The following is a 21,862-nucleotide window of genomic DNA, read 5'->3' as shown; positions in this document are numbered from 1 at the left end:
TTTTGAGACAATAGCTTGCAAATATTATCTGAACTCAGAATATTCTTAATCATTGGATGTTGACCCAATAATGTGCCCCTCATGTGATATTGAGTTGCTTCCCACATTTCGGTGATCTACCACAAGGTAAAGCAAGGTCGAGTTTGTTAATAGTTGACAGGTATCTGAGCATAACATCTTAACCAGTGATAGTAGTTTTACGTTGAAAGAAGTTAGAATTGTAATGAATTGTTGGCAAGCCTCTCGATTGGTTAGAGTTACGAAATGATGCTTGTGGAAGCAGCTAGAACACATCCACCTCAGTGGTGAAGGCAAGGCAGACATACAAAGAATTTGCTTGAAACCCAATAAAAAGCTACTCACCTCCTGGAAGAGCACGATAAAGGGATTACATTTTCTTCGTGTTCGACCTACCTGAAATAATCCACCTCGGATTCCAGCTGCTGGACGTGGGCCTGCAGGATGGGCACTTTGTTGGACTTGGCTTCCAGGTCCTTGACTTTGCCAAGGCTGTTCAGGACAGCCAGCCGGGCTTCCTCCACCTTCTTCCTCATGTCCGCCTGCTCCCTCTTAAGGCCCCGGTTGCAATCTTCCAAGGCGACCAGCGCGTCCTGAGATTTCCTAAGCTCCTTTTCCAGTTCTTGGTTAAACCTAATTGCCTCCGCAATCTGCCCGTCTCGGGAGCTGCGGATTAGTTCGACCTCCTTTAAGACACTCTGAAGGCCCTTGGTGGTCGGCGAGTGGCTGCGGCTGAACAGTCGTCGCCTCGCGATGGAGCACCCTCCCTCGTTCTGATGGCTGGCGTGGCTCTTCCAAAGTCCAACCTGCAATACAGATGTGTAGAGGCAGCTGAAATAAAGGTCAACTGTCCTACTAGTTTACATAATAATAGAATGTACTCAGTAGGTATTCAAACAGGGTAACATCTAACTATCTCACTCCTGTTACACATTTTTACACTCCAAAGTGGTGTTGATGCATAGCAAAACTTGTAAATGCTGTATTTTAAAAAATGGAAAATAATTTCTACAGACAACAAATCCAAGATTGTGTTAACATTTAGGCAAAGCCATGCTGCCCTTAGGTTTTAATTTAAAGATGAAGCAGATACTTCACACAGAATGTGTACACAATGTGTAAAGTGCACTGATATAGAAAACCAGCTTGCCCTAGTGGGCTAGTGGCAAAGCGGGAAACTGCGTCTTGACAGAAATCATGCGATTTTGGATGAATACTTAAGTTTCCAGGGTCCTAAATTCTAAAGAATGTGACATTAATGAAATTGCAAATACTTGAAATGTAAATCAAAATGTTAAAATCCATTATTGAGCTTGTATTGTTACACCCCCCAGCGTCTTCAAACCCTTGCCCATATGTAGTGCGCTTTACAAATGATTGATTGATTGACAACTTGATTAATATTCAAACCTTTACTGCTCTTCAGCTAGGTTTATGATATATAAATGCAAACGTATGCCTACAATAAAGTCAACTCAGTGCACAGTAAGCAAGTGGGTGCACTCAGTGCTTAAGTTGAGAGGGTGGTTGCTGGTGGAGCCACCGGCACTCATTTTTGGGGACCGGCATGCATTTTTGCTCATCAGACCGAGAGCAAGATATAAAAAAAATACACAAACAGGAAAGAAAGAGAAAGATGGAAAAACCTTCACAATGGGAGAAAGCAGCAACCGATAAGGGTGAAATAAAGGAACAAGGAGTGTCTAGCAGTTAATTAAAAAGGCAGGAGGTGGATTCAAGATACGCAGCATTGGTAGTTGGCATGCTGACTTTTAAGAGTGCCAGCCGCGGGCCTCTGAGCAGAGCTTTGGGCACCAGCACTCTTTCTATTACAAATTAAGTAGTGGGGCACTCCATTTTGGATGACTGGCAAAATGACAGTGTAAGTCTCACTGATGGCTAACTATAGGTTTACAGGGAACTTGTACATGCTAAAAACTCTAACGACAAACAAGCGTTTGTAAAGCCTCCAGTAAAGGCATCCCACACTCTACCTGTGTTGGCAGATCTGTGATTAGAATTAGCTATTTCTAATTTCGAAACAAAATCCAAAGGCAGAAATTTAAAACAAATAGACTGGCCTCTGAAGACCCAATCTATTCTTCCCAACACACCCCTGACCCTCACCACAGGGAGGACATTGCCTCTCACAAGTCCCAGCATGAAGGTGGTAGGGGAGGGGAGAGGATGGGGAGAGGAGGGTAGAGGTAGGTGTAGGGGAGTGGATGTAGCCTCACGGCTAGAGCGGTCGACCTCGAAGCTGGGGAACCGGGTTTGAGTCTCGGCTACGACACTCAACATCCTGTGATTCTGGGCAAATCACTTAATCTCCCTGTGCCTAACAAAAATGAATGTGTCCTTCTGTATTGAAACTGATGCTCATGTACAGCGCTCGGATAGCCGATTCGGGTCTAGTTCGTGCTATATAAAACTAGATTACAAAACAAAGTCACTAATGATTATGTAGTACATGGGTGCTTGCTCAGATCCAGCCTTAGCCTAAGAAGTCGAGCACCTGTCACTCATGTAAGGGAAATCGTGTTTGTGAATATTAACAAGATGCGGTCACTTGTGAACAAACACATCTACTCTACACTCAAAGGGACAAAACTAGCATCTGTTAATGCTTGTGAGCTAACAATGTAAGCGCTAAACTATTCCCCAAGCTAACTGTAATGCAGAGAAAGTGTCTTCAAATCCAGAACCTGAAGAAAGCATTGTAGTAGATAATAGAGAAGTTGTTATAGAACAAAGTATTTATGCAGCAGTTACTCTCTCCTGTTGATGGTTGGGTTTGTGGAAATTCGAAGGCACTCCCAGAAGCATGATTTTCAATGCTTGTGGACAGGTCATAGTAGAAGCCCTCCACACTTAGTACAATGTTGGATGGAAGGAAATGCACATCAGTGCAAATACTTTTAGAGTGCTCACTACTCTCATGGGGACTAACATAATATTGCTCGCACCCTGTCCTGAGGCTTGTGGGAGAAATAATTGCACTTTAGGGCCTCCTCAAAAAGATTTTTGTAAGGGAATTGCAATATTTTAAGAACTTTAATACTTCTGTATTTTTGTCCTAAATTAGAAAAACACTCATGGTTATATATTTGTTAAAATATTGCCTTTAGTAAGTTAAACGGATATTGGAAGTGGCACATTAGTTTCACAACCACAGGGGATCAAGGTCAGGAGAAAAAGTTCCTATATGAAGCTCAGAGGAGACCGTCGCTGTCTGATCATTTGTGATACTTTATCTCGGATACTACATGATCACACTGACTTCCCTTACTTCATTCAATACTCTGCACCATGCCCCCTCTAATGAAACATATCTTACTTGTCCAGATATGTAGAACAACGTGGAATATGTGCCTTGGAGATTAATTACAAAAAACTGGATTGTTAGTGAAATAAGAGATGTGGTTGAGCCACAACTAAACCCAACCATCTAGCAGATAGAAGTAAAAGCAGGTTTCTGTGAGGAATACCCAGATTACCGCTGGTAGTTTGGAACAACCATCAAGGCATTCCTTAGATAAAATGCATAGGGTACATGAACAGCAGCGCCTAACACACCGTTGCGGTGGTTCAGAGATCCTGCTGAAGCTCAGCGAGACTCTGAAAGAAGCTCAGATAGGGAATCTTGAATTTGTAACACCAAGGGTGTCTCATTGGCAGGCACCACTCTCCACATTTATCTACACACTTTTGTTGAGGTCGAAGTACATCGGAAGGTCATGGTTGGATGGATTGCATGAAGCTTGATATATTGTTAATGAGGTCCTGCTGAAACTTGCTTCTGAAAGGGACAAACCATTAGGTCATGCCCGCTGATGCCTTCCTCAGGTAGCCTATGCATATACAGCGGAACATACATGCTTCCTTTTTAGCTAATTTTGTCACACCTGAAATAATCTCAGTAAGCTCTGTCTCGATTGGAACTTGTGACACCGAGCTTACACAAAGACGTATGCACACAGCACCACAACCCGCTTCCCCATTTTGACAGAGTTCATAATTTAGATGTGACTCATCACACCATTCATAATGAGAATCCTGACTGTCATTTTTGGTCAAATGACCAGGAAATAATATTTCAAAAATAGGTTAGAGTAATTGTGTTCTATTAATGCTCGACTTGCAAAGAGAAGGTGAACACAAATTTTCTATTTACAAAATCCAAAAGTAAAAGTGGTGGTCTTCTGAGAAAGTAAACAAGTTGTTCAGTGAATGAGTTAGTGGGTGACTGAGTAAGTCTATGAATCAATGATAGAATGTGAGGAGGTCGCTATACATGAAAGTGATTCATGAAGTCTTTGTACAGAAATATGAGAGTAAATATTATATTTTGGGAACCTGTGTGTCTCTTGGATCTGCATGAAGGTAAAACCGGTGAACTTGCACATCTTATTATCTAATGATATATATATATTGGTTGCTAAAAATAGATCAAAGCCATAAAGGAAATGGACAAAGGTGTACTTCCAAGCACAGTACAAACAACTGGACTTCTGTCGATTGGGCCTCTGTGGGGACGCTTTATTCTTTCTTCACCTCTGTGAAGGTGTTTCATTAGATCATTTCAATGTTTTTTTTTATATTCAGTTACCTACTTCACTAGGAGTGTTTTAGAGGGAGTGTTACGTGTTCAAAGACATCAAGCGTGAGAAAAAAAATCTTGACTGACTGTAGACCTCAGCAGCACCCTATGAATGAGCCATCGAACCTACCGTGGCTGACACCGGGTCAGATGGGAAAGATTACAGCTTAGAATTCGAAAATGACAAACTAACTTTCCAATGCAACTGTGAATAGAAGCAGAATCTCTCTGTGTGGTGTAACTGAATTAGAGAGTTTGCTGTTGGGAAAAGAATAAACAGTCACAACCCTGCATTCTGTGGCAATTATGAATCAAATGGTGTGGGTAATATTAATAATAACCCATAATCGTAAAGCGCAAACATATCACCCCCTTATGGGTTTCAAGGTGCTGGGGGTCGTTGGGGAGATTAAGTGAGCTATTGCCCAGCGTTACAAGATGTTCAGCTGCCACCGACAACAGGGATCGAACCATGATCCTTGCGCTCTGGAGTCAGCCGCTCTGGCTGTTGCCCCACACCTCTCCTGATTTCGTTTATGGAATAACGTTATACCTTAATAGAGTAGCTAGCCATAATATTGAGGGCAAAACTGTAGACGGGTAAGTATGTATACGTTTTCTATACATAACTCCGCATCTATATATATATATATCGTCAAGGTACATAGGTGTAAAGTTAACAATAACAAATCTATGCTTCCCAATATGCACTTTCATTTCGATATTTTTGTCCTCAATATTTTGGCTATGGTATTAAGGCATCAAAATATTCCCTAATCGATATCCCAGAATGCAACAGATCGACAAGATTCTAAACCTGACAGACTCCAGCATTGATCTTCTTTTTGTGGTCTGCTGTTCTAGCGAATTATTCTAATTCCTGAATTATGCTCTGCCCACAGGCCAGAGCATAATTCCAACATTTTTTTTTTTTTTTATAACACACTTTATTATGTTTCGTCGGCAGGGCATCAACCACATCAGCATTACAGGTATGCATTCGCTAATGATCGTTAAAATAAAATATTAAAAAAATACATAAACCAATAAAAAAGAAGAGAAAGACACAAGAAAAAGAAAATACATTGTATCCATTATGTACAAGCACGGTATCCGGAGCGTACATATGCAAGTAAAACCTAGTCTCGTCTCACTTTCCATGTAGAAATATGTATTGCCATTCGTAGGGTATCTACAGCAATTCCAACATGACCAGCAATTTTAGATCACGTGTGGCCAAAAAATTGAAAATCAGCATTATTGCCCCTTGAAATATAAACTTAAAACAGTAAATGCAAAAATCAGTCACTTCAAAAAGTATATTGAGATGTGTTATCGTGATTATTAAAGCAAGCAGAGACAGACCTAACAAGTAAAAAGGAATAGGGAGGATTTTACACGCATTCTGACTCATGCAGCTGCTTCTTGGTCTTCTGGGATAAACAAACGGCTGATACTTTTAACAGAGAAAGATGGCGTCCTATCCAGGGGCGTGGCTTAGTCAGTATGATTGGAAGGAGGGGGGAGGGTTAAAGCACATTATAAGAGAAGCAGAAAATGAGGGGGCTTAAGGGGCAGTGGAAAGAGAGAGGATAGTTAGGGGTACTTAAATTGCAGTTTTTTTCAAACTCATCAACATATATATTTAAGGCCTTCAAAACATAGATGAGAGATAGTGTGTGTTTTTGACAGCGGGGTGGGCATGTAAAAATCCCAGGTGAAATCCAACAGGCAGGTCACATTACCTGGCTGAAAGCATTTCTACCCAACTATTTACTACAGAACACATTTTTTAGGGCGGTGTAACACCCCAAACAACACCCCTCTTGCGCCATGTCCCTGATCGTATCCTGGATGTGCCCGGAGAACTCTTAGCCAGATGTCATCCGGAGGCCAAAATCAACTTTTGTTTTGTCCCTCTGCTTATTCAAAATATTCAAAACAAGGAGACTGTGGGGTGAAATGTTGGAACATGTTGAATTGTGCACCTTTTGGCAGAATTTTGCAGCAGGTGTAAAGCTGCATTTTTTCCTGTTTTTGTTTGTTTACTCCAAGTGCAAACTGCCTCCGATCCGGAAGGTTTGGGTGTGAAAGCCTCAATTAAAGAGGATACCACAAATTATTTGCCATGGGGCAACCGTGTCCCTGTCTCACTCCCAGGTAACCACAATCGGATTTAGCTCATCTGTCTGCCGCGGGTCCGCCCGCCTGCAGCAGAGGCTTCCGACAGGTTCTGACAGTTTTTTGCCGGGTCAGCATTATTTCGTGCTGGGGTTTTGGTCGGCTGCAGGAATCCAAGCGGCATTCGTCTGTCCTGTCTGTGGGCCGGGCAGCGCTTCATGACTCACCCCTTAAGACATTCGAAGGAGTTTTCAAAACACAACAAACTCGATTGGCTTCTTGACAGAGAGTAGCATCTCAAGTGTCGTAAAAGAGATTGATAGAACTTTGCCTATGTTTGTCCTTTCACCTTAGCAAACATTTCCATTTCAAAGAGAGAAAACGGTTAACCCCCTCACAGGGTTAAAATCGGTTTATTGTTGGCTGATGGGCCTCAATAGCTGGACTTTGAAACACAAGAGGCAATAAAGTACCCCTGACAGACGCCTCTGTGTTACGGTGCAGTATATGGGCAAGAGGTCTGACAAGCGAAAGAGGGGGCACATTAGATGAAGCTAGAGGGGGGACATTAAATGAAGCTGGGGGGACATTAAATGAAGCTAGAGAGGGGACATTAAATGAACCTAGAGGGGGGGCATTACATGAAGCAGGAGAGGGGGCATTAAATGAAGCTAGAGGGGGAACATTAAATGAAGCTAGAGGGGGGACATTAAATGAAGCTGGGGGGAGGGGGACATTAAATGATGCTAGAGGGGAGACATTAAGTGAAGCTAGACGGGGGACATTAAATGAAGCTGGGGGGACATTAAATGATGCTAGAGGGGAGACATTAAATGAAGCTAGAGTGGAGACATTAAATGAAGCTAGGGGGGGACATTAAATGATGCTAGAGGGGAGACATTAAATGAAGCTAGAGGGGGACATTAAATGAAGCTAGAGTGGAGACATTAAATGAAGCTAGAGGGGGACATTAAATGATAGGGGGGGCATTAAATGAAGCTAGAGGGGGGACATTAAATGATGCTAGACGGGAGACAAATGACGCTAGAGGGGGACATTAAATGAAGCTAGAGTGGAGACATTAAATTAAGCTAGAGGGGGGACATTAAATGATGCTAGAGGGGAGACAAATGACGCTAGAGGGGGGACATTAAATGAAGCTAGAGGTGGGACATTAAATAAAGCTAACTTCACTGGACAGTACCTTTCCAGCCACTAGTGAGACGAAGGACACACACAACATTATTTATTTGTTTTATCAACATAATATAAAATAAAGAGTCAAAGACCAATCAACTCGGAATTGCAGTAGAGCAGATACACACACCCTTGTCATCAACAAGTCCCCTTTTTTGGGCTTCTCCTTGAACTCGGGGCGTAACGAGCCCCTCCATTTCCACCAGAATGAACCAGCAGAAACTGAAGAACTGGGCACACGAAGGCTGATGCCGCCTAGCTTTTCTAGTCCACTCTTTACCCAATCTTTTTACCGCCACTGCGCGTTCGATTTCTACCAGCAATACCACCTCTGTGGGAGCTGGAATGCTCCCACACTGGTCCAGATTTCTAAGCTCCTGAATCTTAATTTATTTGCTCATCTTATAAAGCGCTGGCTTCTGACAGATAGCCCCTTTGTAGTCTGATGCCTCCCGTGAGGCAATTCTTGAGATAGGTAAACCCTTCCCTTGGCGATGGTGTGTGCAGTAATTCTGGGATCCAGTCTGTCCAACTCACACTATGCCAGCGTGCGTCATACGATATTGGCACTCATCACACAGTCAACACAAAGTAAGTTGGAAAACCCTACGTAAACAGTAGGGTACGAAATTGGGTGTAGAGGCTCTGTACACCTATAGGCCACTAAAGACTTTACAACCTCACTAGCACATGGGAGGCAGCATCAAAAACCTTTGTTTTGGGTGGCGGGAGGGTAGGAGTGCCCCTCAAGCAGTGCTTGACTTAAAGCCTGGCCCCTTCACCATTCTGCCCTGAAGCACAGTGGCTGCTCACACAGTGACATGCTCAAAGCTCTGACCTATCACTCGGAACCGGCGCCCAAAGGACACGCCTCCTCCCTGCCTTGCTTACGTTGTGAAAATGTTTTCAAGGATAGCAATTTTGGGGGTCTTATGATGCTTGCTCACCTCCAAGCCTCTGTTAATGTCAATCGGCACTAACTTTCAGAGAGCAAAGGATAACCTTTGTGGTGTCAAAAGGGATACGAAAGTCTCCCTGAAGAAGCTTGTCTTAAGTTTTTCCTCGAGAATGCCGTGTCATACTGCCATATCCTGCTTCGAGGTCATCTTCTGGCAGCACTGACTGAGAAGGCCTATCTATTAACTGTGGTTAATATGTAAACCTGACTTACTTAGAAACATATGAAATCAAGATCATGGAATCAAAGAACTGCAAATTAATAGGTCAAAGCTATTCTCAGTAATGAGATATTACTCCTTTTATCTGGAGACGAGCAGGGTTTCTAGGTTACTTTCAATGTCATTTAAAGAATGGAATAAATGAAGAGAAATAACAATAATATTCCAATGATATTTCACTCACCAGCAACTCTCCTATCATTGGTTGAGATCAGTTATATTTGATAGCACAATTGAGCACAGGACCCACAGTGCATGATGATTTACAAGCTATTCGTTTAATTTTAAAATATGAAAAATAGGCATGTTTCTATTGTCATCTCGTACACAATTTTGAACAACTGAATGTGGCTGCTGAATGAAGTCCTCAAAAGTGGCGACGTATTGTGTTTGATGGCCCAATAAGTGATGTTGTTCATATCATTTTGTAATATTTGTCCTTGGCCGAATGCATAAAGTATTGAATTCATATAACTCATGCATGCGAATGACTCTCCGCTCCTTATCGAGATCCACTGTTTATAAATGCATCTCTTGAGGATTACCTGAGTACTAATCTGAAGCATGAGCTCTCGACTCATCAGCAAGTAAGAACCCATGTCTTAGGAGCAAGTCATGCCTGGCAGCTCTGTAGAAAGGAATACGTAGGGGCATATTATCAAGGACGGCGTTAAAAATTATCGCCGGCTTAGCGGCAAAAAACTGCCGCTAAAGCGGCGATAATGGGCTTGATAATATGCCCTTGAGAATCAGCAGAGGACTGAAGGTGAATAAAATGGGCGAGATCCAATGGTGGCTAACGAGAGGGAGGATGGAGAATCCTTCCTTGCGGAATAAGTGCCCTCACACGCCCAGCCCGCTGGGTGTCATGCTTCATCATCGGGCATGCTCCTCGTCGGGTCGGCTCTCGCTGTACCCGACGGGCACTCTAAGTAGGGGCTCTTTGGCGGGATCTTTTATTCCTTGCCGTTTGGTGCAGTGTGTGTAAGGGGCCCTAATAGTGTAGAAGTGCAGTGGTGTGGTTACTAGTAGACCATGTGGATTAATACAGGGAAATGGGAGGATCAGGGAGACTAATTTTAATGCTCCTGCCTCCCACCCTGATTAAAATCAGTGTGGCGACTGTCTACAGAAATGTTGCAGACAGTTGCATTTAAATTACTCCTTCCAACTCTTTCTCCTCATCTAGCTTCTACTCCTCACACACACACACACACAACCACATTCTATTACATAACTCATTCTCAGTATTCTATGCCCTAGCTCGGACAAAGAGCATATGAGCACATGGAGGCTCTGATTTTACTTTAGATTCAGCCCTCAATATAAAAACTTATATTGGAAGATGTACTCATACTTGCCATTTTTAAATGGCCCAGCTTCTGAAGAAAAAGACTTTCATGTCCTAAACTGATTCACGTTCTATTGCCCAGGCTCTAAGTATTTCTAGGCTGGACAAAGGAAATTCTCTTTCATCGGGCCTTCCACAACGAGTCCTACCCCTCTCATATCTGGTTTCAGTTTGACTACACGGTTGATGGTGGGCTCTTTTTGATTTATTTCACTGCAGCTATTTAAACTTTCTTGTTAAGGTTGCTAGCTTGTATTACATTCAAGGTGCTTAACTTGGGCAACATGTCTTTCCAGCCACACACTTTGGTTGGCTGGCGGCATATGATTGGCTCCCAGCAAGTCTGCTTCAGATACAAATTTGCAGAACTGGTCCTGCCATGTACTCTCATTGCACTTTATCTACTGTCGCTCTACAGCTGTGGACGTATTTACCTTTCTTAATCAGTGGTGACTGGGTCTTCTTTCATTCTATAATCGCTTCATGATGTTCTTACTGCATTACCTGCATTACAAATGCACTGTTCTCCATTTATTTTAGGCGTGGCCTAGAGCTAGCTTTACCTGTTTCGTGAGGTTCATGTTTTCCAAAAAATAAGTACCAGCATAAATAGACAGAGGGACTTTCGCTTAGCCCTCTTCACTCATTGGTCTGTGCAAGGGCCATTCACATTTTATTCCCTCCCGCCGCAGCTTACAGCTTGGAGCAATGGTCAGTCCTCTTCAGTCACTTGCTCAGTTCACTTAGAGTGAAGGCATTTCGATATTGCACCTGTGTACATCCTCCTAGAAAGTAGTCCATTTTTGTGATAGCTCATTTTTACTTACTTTTTTTTGCAAATCCATGCATGTCACTTTAAACATTTTTAATTTTTTAATGCTTATTAATTTAATTTAAAAATAGTTTTTACTTGTAATGCCTATTGCATATACTTGCAAAAAATAAATAAAAGGAATGCCTAAAAAAAACAGCATGTTTCCCAAACCCAGCCCTATTGACCTTGCCAATAAATATTTGAACTATGGTAGGGGGTTGTTTAAACCGAAGGATGATAGATGACCTTGAAGAACAGATGCCTGTCTTCAGAGTAAGTGTAATATCCATGGCTTCTTTTACTCATAGGCCAGGCTGGGCTTTTATCCTGACACTGATGTTGTGGGAAAGCACCAACCCTTGTGGTGCACCACAAATGACTTGATGGCCCATGAAGGTCAAGTTCCCTGGTACAATTGTGAAGCACAATGACTCAGAAGAGAGGTGGATCTGTCTGCGGTGACCTTGCTGAGGCCTTCCATGCCTCTGTGCAGCTGGTGTTGATTTAATCATGTATGGTTTGTAGGCGACCGGCCTGGTAACACCTTTGGGGCCTGCGAGTGGTAGATTTCTTGGCTGTCCCCTTTTCAGCCTTTCAATTTCCAAAAATGTGGGCCAATTTCACTGGGTAGAAACATTTAACATCCACCACAGCACTTGATGGGGTGCACGAGATGCACCATTCAGGGGACCCCATTCCTCAGCTCCAGACCGTCGTACTTCCGGGAGGCACGTGGTATTTCCGGGAGGCACGTGAATCACAGGGTCATCCCACACATTTTATAGGCGGCCCTCTTATTTGAAACCATGCCACTGTCTGGATAATAGGAAGCATTTGCTGATACATAATATGTTGTCTAAATCATTTGCATAAAGATTAGTGCGTCACCGTGTGCAGTCAATAAGGAAGTCTGCATTACAGCTCGTGCAACAGAAGTAAAGACCCTTTATTCTTAGCAATACATTTACCGTTCGTGTCTTATGTTTGAAAGTGAACAAATAAAGCCAGTCGGAAACCATTTTTCTCAGGACACCCACCTTTGCTTGACTACAGGGCAGGGGTCTCCCCCCAGGACACCACTCTCGGTTTAGCGTTTCAGCTCTTTAAAACACAGATGTGACCGGTGCGGTGGGAGGGGCCACAGAGCAAAGCTATTCTCAAGCTGGGGGCTTTGAACTTTGAAGCGAGACTTAATGAGATGCCATGCGGCACGAGCTCCCATAAACTACACTTACTTTAATGGAAGCATGTGTTGTGATATGGGGGGCTGAAATCAAGCCTGGCTTTGAAGAGGATTCCAGGCCATCCCAGGACAGCAATTATGTGGTGAAGACAGATTGGGAGAATCAAAAAGTGTGTGTTTGTGTGAAACTGTGCGTGTGTGCGCCTGAGTGTCGGGGTACCAATCTGTGCCTCAGTGTATCTTCCTTCCTCAGTGATTTATACTATCTTTATGTGAACTCACCTCGATGCCTGTGCGTGCTTCTCTGGGTGTTTGCGATGGGAGTTCTCATGCATACCTCTCTGAGCCAGTGGTGGTGGTCTGCATGTTAAGGCTCATTTTAATCCGGAAACAAAACTCACCAGCATCGTTTTTCCTCACATAAAACATCAGTCGAAAACTGACCATGCATGCCGCAAAAACAAACTGGGGCACAAAAACGACTGCGCAGGAGCAGTAGTATTTAGCTCTTGACATCTCAATGCCCTGTCAAAGGTCAGGTGAGATCTAGTCAGCGTTAATGAAATATTAAAGCTGTCAATCAATAACGTCGAGGCGCGAGGGCCACAATGTTTCAGTTTGGCCCAGACAGAGTCAGACTGAAGCTAGAGGTGCATCACTGGCGGTTCCTGAGCTCTGGGTACCAGGTTACAGTCCATGTCTATAAAAGGGGCCTCTTATGTTGTGCCTGCCGCTAGTGACACCACGAATCGAAATGCAGTGCTATCCCTCTGTTGGGTCTTTACCCACGCCCAGGTAAGAAGAAACTCACTCCTAGGTTCATACACCTGGCTCAGATTCTGATTGACGACAAATAACACTGAAATGGAAATCAGAGGTGGGCCACAGGGGTGGAGAGACAGGAAAAGGAAATATATCAGGTGGGCAGAGTTCGAAAGTGTCATTCTCTTCAGAGACACCAAAAAGTGCAAAGGGTCCCTGGACTTCGCGGGGACTTGGGAGAGCTTGCTATAAAGTGCAGAGGGTCCCTGAACTTCGCGGGGACTTGGGAGAGGTTGCTATAAAGTGCAGAGGATCACTGGACTTCACAGGGCTTGGGAGAGGTTGCTAGAAAGTGCAGAGGGTCCCTGGACTTCACAGGGCTTGGGAGAGGTTGCTAGAAAGTGCAGAGGGTCCCTGGACTTCGCGGGGACTTGGGAGAGGTCTCTAGAAAGTACAGAGGGTCCCTGGACTTCGCGGAGACTCGGGAGAGGTGGTAGAAAGTGCAGAGGATCACTGGACTTCACAGGGCTTGGGAGAGGTTGCTATAAAGTGCAGAGGGTCCCTGGACTTCACAGGACTTGGGAGAGGATGCTATAACGTGCAGAGGGTCCCTGGACTTCACGGGGACTTGGGAGAGGTTGCTATAAAGTGCAGAGGATCACTGGACTTCACAGGACTTGGGAGAGGTTGCTATAACGTGCAGAGGGTCCCTGGACTTCACGGGGACTTGGGAGAGGTTGCTATAAAGTGCGGAGGGTCCATGGACTTCGCAGGGATTTGGGAGAGGTTGCTATAACGTGCAGAGGGTCCCTGGACTTCACAGGGCTTGGGAGAGGTTGCTATAAAGTGCAGAGGGTCCCTGGACTACGCGGGGACTTGGGAGAGGTTGCTATAAAGTGCAGAGGGTGCCTGGACTTCACAGGGCTTGGGAGAGGTGCTAGAAGCGAGGTGAGGAGAGGACGAGGCATCACTGAGTAGCGCACCTCCTCGGTAGTGGGCTTGAACTGCTTGTTCTCATCACTGCCAGGGAAGACCACTGTGAAGGTTACCACAAAGTCCCTTGGCATCCTGCTTGAAACATACCTGCACTAGGCACCTCGTGAAACCTAAAGAACGGGGGGGGGGGTACAGGGGGGGGCAGTCTAACCTATTTGGTGTTTCAGTTTCGTTGTAAGTATGGATAATATTTTTGTGAGTAATTCACTAATGAAGAATATGACCCAGATCTGTCAGAGTTTCCTGTTAGGGCGCTACTTGGTTACAACAAGAATCAATGCACCAGTGATCTTGCAATTTGCTAGAAATGATCGAGAGATACATTATCCACTGTGTTGATATATCATGACTTTTGTTCTTAAACTGAAATAACAGGTTTTTTTAAAAAAAATTACAAATGTATTCTGCCGCCATCAGCTTCTTTTAAAAGAGCTTGACCCTGAAAAAAGTGTTGCTCACAGTCATTAATGTTTGTACTGAGTTCGTGGTCGTTGGTTTTGCGACACGGACTAGCTTTGCTGTGAGGAACAAAACTAAAACCAGAAGCTCGATTCACTAAGATGTACCCTAGAGTAATACGTTAAGATTTGCCCAGAGCATTTCAGACTTAGAACATCCCTCTCACACCATATTCACAAAGACCTTTCCTGGACCAAATCTGCGGATATCTGGGTATCTTCGAGATCCCACTTAGTGCATTTAGTGAATTCCCTTCTCACGTAAGATCTCTAGGATAATCCAGGTATCTCCAAACTTGCCACACAGCAAAACCGTGTGACTACGAGATGTTCCAAGCATCTCCTAATTTAATGCAAATCGTGTTTTTAAAGATCCATTCTTGCAGTTTCAGGGGCGTGGATGGGAGAAAAATAAGATGTTTGCTGTTAATTCTAAGGCTGTAGAGTTAAATGCCCCAGAGAGAAAAAAACATCCATTTAATAGTGCATCAGAAAACTAAATGGTCTCTTAGGACTTAAATGTTGGTGTTTTCAATCCCATCCTCAATAGTTCTTATTTAATAGATATCAGCATGTTACACACACCCATCTCTTCAGCAGAAACTTAAACAACTCAACTATTCCACTGGCAGCTAGAGTTATTTTCCTCTTTACTTTATGTAGTTTGCACCTTTTGCTGGTTCCCTAGTGTCTCTACAGCAAATAGGAAGCTAAGGAGATGCCAAGGACAGAACATGTACTCATCTCTGATGGCATCAATGGCCAAAGGGCGTTTGATGTCACTCTAGCGACTCCTTAGATTTTGGAAAACTGGCGCAGGTTATTGAAATCCCAAATCCTTCCCAATGCATATGAGTTCACTTTGAATCCAAGCATATTTCATCGATCGCTGAACATAAACCAGTACCATGAGATGAGCTTCTGGCAAAATCACCGCGTAAAAAGCCATGATTCACGCTGACCTGTTTGTTAGGACCGCAAACTTGAACCATTCTGCAGCAGGAGTCCCACAGCAGGAATCTTTGCTGCACTTGGCGAACAATGTACTGTGCCCTTGGAGACCAGGTTAGATGGCCTTAACCATTTGATGGTCCAACTTTGGACCCTGGCCTACAGCATATCCATTTCCATTTCAGAGGAGTGCTGCATCATTCCATATCACTATTCTGATCCCGACTATTGTGGCAATGTCGACAAGTTGAACAATGATCCATTTTAAATGATGTTTTAAGGGAAAATAGGGCAAATCCGTTGCAGCAACATAAAATCTTCTTCAGATTAAAAAATAATTAATAGGATGAAAAAGGAAACATATTCAGGAGTGGGTTTTCGAGAATACAAGGGGTATACCAACCATTCTCAAAGCCCCTATAGCTTATTTTAAGTTTCAAGAAATACAAAGAAAATTTCTCATTGGAGTACAGCTGTCAACAGAGGAAGTTGGATGTTTTTAAGTATACTTTTGTTCAATGGTTTATGAAATTTGTATTGTGATTCGCTTGATTTTCATATGGCAATGTGAGGAATTATCTTGACTTGTTTCACTTGGTAAATACTTTTAGTATAAGAAAAATAAGTAACACACTTTACAACTAATGTGCATCTTTCCAAGTTGCATTTGACCTTCTGTTTTCTAGGGCGAGATGTTGGTCCATTTGGTGTTTTGGGTCCGTGAGTGGGGAACTATTTTTCATGTAGGATGCTACCAAGTTATAGCGGGCTGCAGTTCCAATGCTGCGTTAGGATGAGGCACGGCATCTACTAGCAATGCACTCAGTCTCTTCACCAGCAGCACACATAAACCTGGCTGATCATCTTAGAGGGAGACATAGGCTGTTCCTGAATGGCCAGCACCTACCAAACAATCCCAAGGCTTTCCATATTCTGACAGTGGGTTGTTGATAGAGCCTAGAGACGCTATTTCTACTCAGGGCCGGACTGGCCATAGCGGGCACCGGGCAATGCCCCAGTGCACCGCACGGGTGGGGGCCGTTTTTGTTACAGGGCCGTTTTTGCAGCATAGCGAGCACTTTGCCAGGGCCGGTTTTGGTTCCCAGTCCGGCCCTGTTTCTACTCTGCGTAGGTTCCACAACACTTTCATGAAGATGCCATATTTTTCTTGTGTACCCCTCAGGTGTCTGCCCATAAATCAAGGAATTTCTAGGCTCAAACTTCCAAAGGACTCACCAGCTACCCAATCAAGAGTAAGTCGCTTCACAGCACCCTCTCCCTCATCTACATATTAATTAGTGCCTGCTTCTGCTGCCGCCGACTTATCAAATAAATGAATTGCATGCTCTCATTTTATATGAAATCAAAGCATACAGTACTTCCAGCAAACATGTTTTTTTTTTCCAACAAACATTCATTACTCTTACTACAGGGCTCATCATGGTCCCGCACTAGGGTGATGTCTAATTACCCTCCTATTTCTATCGAGACCATCCCTGAAAGTATTACGTAGAGGAATTGGACCCAGTTGGACCATGACTGAAGACAAAGAGCCTGATTCTGATAGTGGCGGTGGGACTGCCGATAGGCCATCAGTGGTGGTCTAACCGCCGTATTTTGATACTGCCAGTAAAACCCACAGCTGTTAGACACAAGACCGCCACCTCTGCCACCACCGCCTCCGCTAGGATCATAGATCCCAGCGGTTGGAGGTGCGTCCCAGAATGGCAGCGGTGCAAAGGCAGGCATTACCGTCTGGATTCCCATATCCCTTTCTGACAGCCTTTTCATGGAAGGATCCCCGCCATAAAAAGGTTTTCAGAAAGGGGTCGTGGGCCCCAAACAGGGCCCCTTTTTGACAGAGCCCAGAGTTAAATGTGTATGGGGCACATGTTGTTCCACCCACTCCTGTCACTTTTGTATGTGCACTGTGTGCCATGCATGACATGGTGCATGGCACACAGTGCACAGACGGGTCAAGGCACTGCACGACAGTGGCATCTCCTGCAGCCTTTTTCTATGGCCGCAGCATGCCCCCGCCATAGTACCACCGACTTCTGACTGCCAACCCGGCAGTCGCATCGAAATACAGCGGTGGGACCGCCCACATGCTTGTCGGCGGTCTCCTGGCCGGCACAATAGCGACCAACGGTGTGACCACCCGACATCAGTATAAGGGCCATAATACCTAAAGATACCCCACTGACTGAACAGGCCTGGAACATATTTGTGTGGGTAATACAGTGCACATATCAAGAACAAGAAGTTGCCGATGACTTTTGGTGCCACTCACCTGAAGTGCCAGGGACCTGGCATCACTGCTTTGTAGAGCTGCCCTCATGTCTTCCACCAGCTCTCTCAGGCTTGCGTTCTCATCCTCCAGCTTTATAATTCTGTCCTCGGCCTGCTCCAAAGCAACTATTTCCTCGTAGCACTCCTGGGAGCAAGAACAGGTCTGTCCTTGGCTACAGTCTGAATGATGGTGGCCCGGAGCAGCTCCACGCTTGCCCCCACTGCCCTTCCCCGGAAAGGACAGCCCTTTCTTTCGCCGTCTCAGCGGGCTCCGTAGTCGTATCTGAGTTTCAATATGCTCACTTTCCTTTCCCACCGGAAGTCGCATCACCCCAGCCTTTGTGCTGAAGTAGCCACAGAGTCTAGCGTGGAACTGCCTAAAGGTTATTTCCTGGGGTAGGTCCTCAAGCAACCCGGCACATTCCTCCAGGTCCTGCTCCTCGCCCTCCTTCTGCCGTTGGCGGATCTGCTCCTGTCCAAGACCCAGCACCCCACACAGAACCATGAACTCTTCCCCCAGGATCCTGCCCTCTCCCTGCCAGTCTAGGTGATGGAAGATCTCCTGCAGGTACTGGTCCAACCCAGTGGCCAGCACAATGATTTCATTCTCCACCCCGCGATCCAGCCCGTAGTGATAGGCCAAGGCACTCACCAGCCACTGAGTCCTCCGAGCAGGACGGCTTGGACTATACGGGTCCACAACGCTGCTCGCTTCCAAGGAGGGCTGCATCATTCCAGCCACCCTTCGGGGTCCCAATGACCATGCTTTCTCTCCCGCGTTGAGGTAACTTTAGGGTCTTAAGATCCCAGCTTGACTCTACAAGGGACAACAACTCTTTGGCTATCGGTGACCAAACTAGGGTGCACCTGAGGCTCTCAAGAACTAAGCTTCCTTCAACAGCGAACAGACAGTGAAGGACCTTTGTGTTCCAGTTAAAGAGAAGAGGGCAGTTGAAGTGACACCTGGGGGTCAAGTTTCTTTTTAGAAGAAGTCAGCAAGCTGCATCACAAGGCTCAAGCTTCCACCATCAGAGTTGACATTTTCAAGGTCACAATAAGTGTTTACATTGGAAATATAAAAGTGTAAGTTGTTAGGTATATACAAGAGTTCCTGTGTGCTACTGAGAAGTGCTGGCACTCTCCCATTGCACACTGCACTCCTGCTAAGAGGTGCTGTATGTTTCCTTTAAAGTTAAAGAAGTGCAGGTACTCAGTACTTTAGAGTGCCCGTTTCAAGCACAGGTCACGATATATGAAGCCGATCTTAGGAGCTATTCTAAATCACAGCTTTTCAGAACCCTGGGTGGCAGGAGGGTGCCATCGCAGATTTAGGGGAGCTGAAAAAAAGAGGAAACGGGTCGTGACCCTGTCAAACTTGTGTAAGAAAGACAAATGTGGCTAAAATGAAAAGTCCGCTTCTTTGTAGCACATGGATCTCTTTGGGGCCAAAGTGTGCTGTGCAGAGTGAGAGGCGCACTCGCGCCGACATTGATGGCATCTCTGGGGTCTCTTTACAGGATGCGGGTCTTGGAGGGTCTGGGTGGGTGGCTCTAGAGTGGAGGTTTCACTCGGAAGTGTGGTGACTGCAGGAGCCAGGCTTGTGTCTGACGGAACAGACCCCCTCTCTATTCTTTGACAACTTTAGACTTTTTGAAGAGTAAGAGCACCACGCTTCTGTCGGCGAGGGGGGTGGTCCATGCGCCCCTTAGAACCCCTGTGAGGGTAGCTCAGAGGGCAGGCGGTTGAACTAACAGGCAGGCTCCTCACCTCTGGGACAGACTACCTTGAATAGAGAGGGGTTTAGGGACAGGCAGTTTGGTGGGATCAAGTATCTGCGGGAAGGTGAGCACACCGACCGGTTTTCCTCTGCATCCCGGAGTATCACTGACACGCCCCACAGCCAGGAGGGTCTGCGGCGCAGGGGCGCCTCTCGGGGGCGAGGGGATTTCAGGGTTCGAGCAGGCGTCCTTCCAGTCCCCGGGATGCTCTGCCCCTCCCTCTGCGGTCACTGGGTGTCCTCGTCCACAGGTAGCCGTAATTCCAAGCCTCTTCCTGTCCCAGTCCGTTTTCGCACTCCCCTCCTGCAGCCAGGGATCCCGGATAGAAACTTTCCCGGGACTCGGCTGTTGGTGCTCGCAGAGTCCGGTCAGTCCGCGGATCCCGCTGCTGAAGTCTGCTCAAAGCAGGACCATCCTCTGAGGGCTGCCTCGCGCTGACGTCACGGGGCGGGGCCTCGGAGCCCTTCTGCTTTACTTCAAGCGCTCGGGACCACAGCTGGAAAACTTTATGTGCAGCTCCGACCGCCGGGCTCGTCAAACCCCATCAGAGGCGGCAGTCCTAATCAAGGAGCGCGCGCTGGAGCTCAGGGATGAATGAATGAGCGCTGCATGGGGCCTGCTGCTGATGGGAGCAGTGCTGGAGTGATGAAAGGAGTACCGCCGTGGCACACGATAGTGTCGGAAGCTAGAATGGTGACGATAACAGTGCTGAAGTGCTACATTATGGCGCTGAAAGCCGAGCATGTTTGATACGACGAGGGCAGTGCTGTTAAATGGTACACTATGGTGTCAAACGTAGGGCCGGGAGGGGGATGGTGTCGAGGGCTGTGCTTGTACTGCACACCCTAGGGTCAATGACTAGAAGGATGTTGAGAAAACTGCTGGTGTGATGTCATCATCATCATCATTAAGTCTTTATTTCGAATAACATTCATAAAAGACAATGCCATTTAAAACCAAATTTAGACATCAATAATACAACCAAATATAACTATTACAGATACTATAAAAATCATCAATGGTGTTTTAGCAAAAAATATACACAGGAGGTAAGGACAAGGAATCACGGTCCACAGATAACAAATTTAAAATTAAGAAATAGTAGAATTCACTAAAAAAAAAAACCTTAAAAAGTAGGAACGACTCCCACCAAAATTAACATAGCAGACATATATTCCTATAAATATGCACCCATGTTGGATGCCCTACTATTGGGTAAACATAAGCCATTTCGTTATATGCCCCCATTGATATGCACGAGTAAGGCCTAACAATGCCGCCTCTCCTTGGCACGTATAGTCCAAGTCCAGCTTAAAAATGTAGCGACACAGAAGTCAAAAGCTGTGCTGGAATGAAGACGAATATGACGTCAGAAGTGCTGGCATGGTACTCTAAGTGTCAGAGGTGGCGCTGGTGATCATAAGAGCAGCATTGGCATGGACGGCAATGGTGTTGGGATGATGATGAAGAAGATGTATCAACGGTGGAATGTTGCGGGATATTGTCTGAAGCACGGCTGGGATGACGAGGATGGTGTCCACAGCATTGCTACAATGGTGATGAAGAAGATGGTGAAAGGAGTGCTGGCATGGTACACTAAGTGTCAGAGGTGGCGCTGGTGATCATAAGAGCAGTATTGGCATGGACGGCAATGGTGTTGGGATGATGATGAAGAAGATGTATCAACGTTGGAATGTTGCGGGATATTGTCTGAAGCACGGCTGGGATGACGAGGATAGTGTCCACAGCATTGCTACAATGGTGATGAAGAAGATGGTGAAAGGAGTGCTGTCATGGCACACAAAGGTGTCAGAGGCAGAGCAAGAATTATGCTAATGAAGATTAGTGGCAGAAGTACTGGCATAGCACCCCATGGTATAAAAGATAGTGCTAGGTCGATGATGATAAGGGCAGCGATGCCAGGGCACAAAATCGTGTCAAAAGCAGCGCTGAAATGATGAGAGCAGTGCTAACGCGGCACACAATAGTGGCAAAAGCAGGACAGGAATGGTGATGAAGGAGAGTTGTGCTGACAAGGCACGATAGTGTATCAAAAGCAGTGCTGAAATGATGAGAGCAGTGTTGGTGCGGCACACAATAGTGTCAAAAGCAGGATAGTAATGGTGATGGAGAGGTGTGCTGGCAAGGCACGATGGTGTATCA

At 45.3% G+C, this 21,862-nt stretch overlaps 1 protein-coding gene across 1 annotated transcript in view; it reads right to left on the bottom strand.

The window, feature by feature from the left end:
- The window catches only part of EFCC1 (EF-hand and coiled-coil domain containing 1), a 249,513-nt gene extending 229,388 nt beyond the window's left edge, over nucleotides 1–20,125 (bottom strand). The window contains exons 1-2 of the mRNA XM_085624844.1: nucleotides 17,923–20,125; nucleotides 415–824 (exon numbers count right to left, since the gene is read on the bottom strand). Coding sequence (XP_085480970.1) covers nucleotides 415–824; nucleotides 17,923–18,654 — 1,142 coding nt within the window. The 5' untranslated portion in view covers nucleotides 18,655–20,125. The remainder of the gene's footprint in view (nucleotides 1–414; nucleotides 825–17,922) is intronic.
- Between the last annotated feature and the right edge of the window lie 1,737 nt (nucleotides 20,126–21,862).

The sequence above is a fragment of the Triturus cristatus genome, chromosome 9 (genome assembly GCF_964204655.1).
Source record: "Triturus cristatus chromosome 9, aTriCri1.1, whole genome shotgun sequence".
NCBI classification, from domain to species: Eukaryota; Metazoa; Chordata; class Amphibia; order Caudata; family Salamandridae; genus Triturus; species Triturus cristatus.
Note: the sequence above shows the minus strand (reverse complement) of the source record. Positions and strands in the feature narration are given on the sequence as shown.